The 4,782-nt window shown below is 37.2% G+C and overlaps 1 protein-coding gene across 1 annotated transcript; it reads right to left on the bottom strand.

Annotated features, from left to right (window-relative positions):
* Positions 1-2,322, bottom strand: LOC115984760 (EPIDERMAL PATTERNING FACTOR-like protein 6). Its single transcript, XM_031107773.1, has 3 exons — positions 1,573-2,322; positions 1,251-1,294; positions 1-409 (listed from the first exon to the last, which is right to left on the bottom strand). Exons 1-3 carry the CDS (start codon positions 1,676-1,678, stop codon positions 194-196), a joined length of 366 nt encoding a protein of 121 aa, XP_030963633.1. The 5' UTR covers positions 1,679-2,322; the 3' UTR covers positions 1-193.
* Positions 2,323-4,782: the final 2,460 nt, after the last annotated feature.

The raw sequence follows: 4,782 nt of genomic DNA, 5'->3' as shown, positions 1-4,782 counted from the left end.
TTCATGATACAAAGTGATAACATATTAGATATCACCGCGATAGTCTCGATTAGTGTCAATATATAACATTCTTTACATAGATTAAAGTCCTATATTCCTGTTTTCCATCAATAATTTTTTTTACTAAAATAGCTAATTGACAAGATTGCAGGTAAGGAAATTAAGCACCAAGCAGACAAAAGCAAAACATGCATCATGGCATGTACAACTTGTTGCCGCATTTGCACCTCCAAGCTTCAGGATAATACTCAGTAGTAACCGGCGTTCCAGGCGGCACAGGCACGTGAACCGGCTTACATGGTGTGCATTTGCCACACTTTGATGTGCATCGCGGTGGCGATGATCCAGGCCCCCCCAAGAACCTCCTTGCCAAGCTCACTGACCCCTCCTCTTTTCTCTTCTCAATTTCCTGTTAACAAATCATTTATCCAATAATTAGAGCTAATCACACACTCACTCACTATATACACAAACATTTGGACACAATTTTCTAACATGCACCAGAGGCACCCATGAGGCCAAATCAGTATTTTCCGTACAGCCACCATGCTAAGATGCACCCCCAAGAGCATGGTCACGAGAATGCAATTATGCAACTGACATAAAAATTAATAGTGCTTAAAACATGGATTCCGGTCAAGCGCTGAGCGCAGCAGGCGCAAGTTACCGAGGCTTGTGAAAGACGAGAGTGTCCAGTCCACTACATGAGGTAGTAGTTTATCAGTTTCTCCATCACTAGCCGATGCTAACGTGCGCGGAGTTGTGATGTACGCTACTTAGATGAACCCATGACTTTTCTTCTGGGATGGGCCATGGTTAAACTGTTCAAGGACCAAGACGTACCCTGGTTTCTACTCTATATCTTGGCAGATGATTCCAAAGATTGGACGGCTCATATTGCAGCCGTCCCGGGCTTAACTCTGCACCTATTTTGGTGCATTTTTATCCATCTCGATTTGTTTGAAAAGTGCCTGAGCTAGAGAGAAAAAAAATGTACACGGTACACCATCCCATTCTCTCTTGGGTGTGGAAGTAAAGCAAACAAAAGAATTGTACTCTGTGAGTCCAGACTTTGATAACAACAGGCTACTTTCATGAAACAAAAAAAAAGCTAAATATGTACCATGCTCTTGAAGGTTCTTTATATATGATTGACAACCAAAAAAAAAAAAAAAAAAAAAAAAAAAAAAAAAAGAAAAGAAAGCAGAAATGGTTTTAGTACAACATATAAATATATTCAACCAAACTACCTGAAAATTTATGTCAGCATTAACAGACAAGGGACACCTGTTGTCTGCATAAAAATATGAAAGAAGGTGAGAATTCTAATATATGCAGATGGGTAATTTATGAAAACTGTTTTTCTTTCATTTTATTATGTTTCCCTTGTTCCCTAAAGCTAGAATAGTGAAAATTTTATCAAATTTATATGATTATCAAGATGGGTAATTTATGAAAAGTCATGAAAGATGATAAATTTAACAGAATTAAGAGTTGGGAATTTCATAAAAATTTGAGAAAGAATTTAAATTTAAAGGAGACAATGAGGGAGAGAGGGGTGTAATTTCTTACCTTGACATGTAGGTATAGAGCTGATGTTGGTGATCAGTGCAAAACATGAAAGGAAGAAGATGGAGACGCAGTAGAAAAGAGGTGGTTTGTTTCTGTTCCACTCCATGAACAAGAGAAAAACTCAGGTTTCGGGAACCCCTTTAAGAAGATGATGAACAGTTGTATGGTTTTTTGATATGTTTGTGGCAGACAGCTGGCTCTGTCTCGCTTTTTTGACTCAGACTTTGATATTGGATTTACAATAATGGTCTTGGACTTGTATATTCCCACGTTTTCATGCAATTGTCATCCCCAAACAATACCTAACATCACAGCGCGTATGAGTTTTGTCTCAGAACACGATACCCTTTTTCATCTCTCTCTCTCTCTCTCTCTCTCTAAATCTCTGAGGATTTTTGGGATGAGTTTGTGAGTGAGTGGGAGTGCTTGTTGAGGGGGTGGAAAAAGTGGGTGGATGGTACGGAGACTTCAGATGAGTGTGGCAGTGAAAGTTTTGGAGAATGAAGAGAGAGAGAGAGAGGAAAAAGATGTTGAATCTATGCGGCTCGTCGCTTCCTAAGCTTTACCATGTTTGGGTCTTGGATTTTCTTGCAGGCTTTCTCCTCTGTCTATCAACGATTCCCTATCCCAGAAATACGAAAACAACCCTAACTCTGCCCACCTACACCCACCCCTAGCAGGCTTACACCTCACTGCCTCGCTTCACTTTTCCCCCTTCTCTCTCACTTCCAACCCCCCTTTTAACTGTTTCTTCCTTGTTTGTTATATCATTTATTTTTATACTCACCTTATTTGTTATATCTTTTTCTTCAATCCATATTTAAAAATAAAAATAAAAATAAAAAATCTATATATGTGCTTTTCTTTTTTAAATACTGATCATCTTTAATTATACTATTTCTTTTCTGTTTTGTGAAATATACTAATGATAAACCAGGGATTATGTGGCCAACCTAACAAGAGATATATATAACAATGAAGTTTTTGCAATTCAAAGGAAAAACAACAGTGTGGTGTCCGCCTTGAGGTCTGAGAGTTTCATGGGCCATACCCTTATTTGACATGTCATCTGGCGAAGGTAAAATACGCGGAACTCAATCTCTTTAATAGTAGTTTGGACTCAATACCAATGCGAGCCCGACAGTATGCAAAGGTCTTAAAAAAAAAAGACAAATAATTCACCACCTAATTATAGATCCAATAATCAAAAAGTGATTTCATAAAGGTTTACCCACCGGACTAAATTCGAAGTTAGGACCACCGAGGTGGTGTGGCCTAGTGGTGTTAGGTGATGCACAAAGAGCTGCGTCAAGGGTGAGGTTCCATGTTCGAGTCCGAATATGGACTTGCGTGGGGTTGCCTTCCTTGGCAGCCTAGGATCGCTAGTGCCCCTCATGAGGTTGGAGAAGTTATGGCTCACCGGTTCTCCTGCACCCCAGCATAGTGGTTAAGTGGTATGAATCAACTCAATGTAAGCATGTTAACAGCCAAGAATGTGAGTATGAGAGCATTCGAATATGTTACAATCTTTTTTTTTTTGAAACCGAATATGTTACAATCAAAGCATATAGACATATGATCACGAGAACATATGAACGTCCAAGCATTCAAGAATGACCAAGCATGTGGGGACAATCGATCATGTGAGCATGAAACATGTGAGCATCATTCATGTGGACATCTAAACATATAAACATCCAAGTATGTAGATATGTGAGCATACAATGTGTTACAAACTCATGGGTAAAACTTACGTTTAAAAATCGGCTTGCAAGGGAAAGGTGCCTAAGAGTTTATAAATATATGGTTAATCTTATATTTGATCTATGTGGGATACTAGAATCAAAACATACTACCATGCTTCGCATCCGATACTCACGACGGCTTACTCTAGTGACATTAGCCTGATGGTAGCTCTTTCTCTTCTGGTGGCTCCACTCACCTATTAGTTATTTTAATCTAACCTCTAGGTTGCACCCTCCAGGATCCAACCACAAAGCCATGACTCATTTGATCCCATACTCAATGAGCTATGTTCGATTACTCGACATGATGGTTGGCTCTGATATCAAATGTTACAAACTCATGGGTAGAATTCACCCTTGAAAACCAGTTAAGCTTAACCATGTGTTTATAAGCCCTTCACGAGTAAGTTCTACCCATAAGTTTGTAATATTTGGTATCAGAGCCAATTACCACCTCGAGTGATCGGACGTAACTCATTGAATATGGGATCTAATGAGTTGAAGCTTTGTAGCTGGATCTCAAAAGGGGTGATCTAGAAGCTAGATTTAAATAACTGATAGGTGAGTGGAGCTATCATTGGGCCAATATTGCTAGAATGAGCCGTCGTGAACATGGGCTATGAAGTAAAGTGGTATGTTATGATCCTAGTGTCCCACATAGATTAAATATAAGAAATATATTCTTAAAAGCTAACGTGGTATTTTTTTTTTCTTCCATTTAAGCGTTGATGTGGCCATATCAACCACTTAAAGTAAGACACATCAACATATAATTTAATATTTTAATATTAGACATACCAATTGTACAAACCGTTTGCCACGTAAGCATTTTTCATTAGTGAGTTAACGGTAGGAACTAAATTGAGTGCAAGTTGAAAATAGTAAGGACCAAATTGACTGTTACCAAAATGTAGATAACAAATTAATTGTTATCCCAAAATGTAAGGACCATAATATATAGTGTTTTCGTCTATAAAATTCAAAACTAATAAAGCAACTATATTATAGATAATTATTCAAAACTAAAATATATCTTAATATTACAAATAATTAATCATAATATATCAAATAAAATACACCATAACAACTAATTGTTAAATCCCAACCATCAATTTAAGAAAAATAGATAAAGATAAAAGTGAAAGTAAAGGACGACTGTGATGATGCAATAATGGCAGAGAGTTTAAGTCCTTGTTGTGGTTCGTCTCTTCTTTGAAATTTCAACCACCCACAAGTTACTCTAGGAAAAACATATTGGTCCTTTGACACAACCATGATTATCCGCTCTTTGCACAAACACACGATGAAGTTATACTTTATATTAATTTTCCTATCACATAAATTCTTCGTTAAAATAATTCTCTAATTAAAATTCTTAGTTCTTATTATTGAAATTGAGGGTATAAAACATACATTTCAACTTATTTTACTATTCAGCTTATTTTTGCTATTATTTATGGGTTCC

Source organism: Quercus lobata, chromosome 1, assembly GCF_001633185.2.
Source record: "Quercus lobata isolate SW786 chromosome 1, ValleyOak3.0 Primary Assembly, whole genome shotgun sequence".
Lineage (NCBI taxonomy): Eukaryota > Viridiplantae > Streptophyta > Magnoliopsida > Fagales > Fagaceae > Quercus > Quercus lobata.
The sequence above is the reverse complement of the archived record's forward strand: the minus strand, read 5'-3'. Positions and strand labels throughout refer to the sequence as shown.

Bases quoted from the DNA above. Each gene is read 5' to 3' on its own strand.
- LOC115984760 (XM_031107773.1), bottom strand. From the start codon at position 1,678: ATGGAGTGGAACAGAAACAAACCACCTCTTTTCTACTGCGTCTCCATC. The intron at 1,295-1,572 runs GTAAGAAATTAC...ATTTTTATGCAG, and splicing joins CTCTATACCTACATGTCAAG to ACAACAGGTGTCCCTTGTCT. The intron at 410-1,250 runs GTAGTTTGGTTG...ATTTGTTAACAG, and splicing joins ATGCTGACATAAATTTTCAG to GAAATTGAGAAGAGAAAAGA.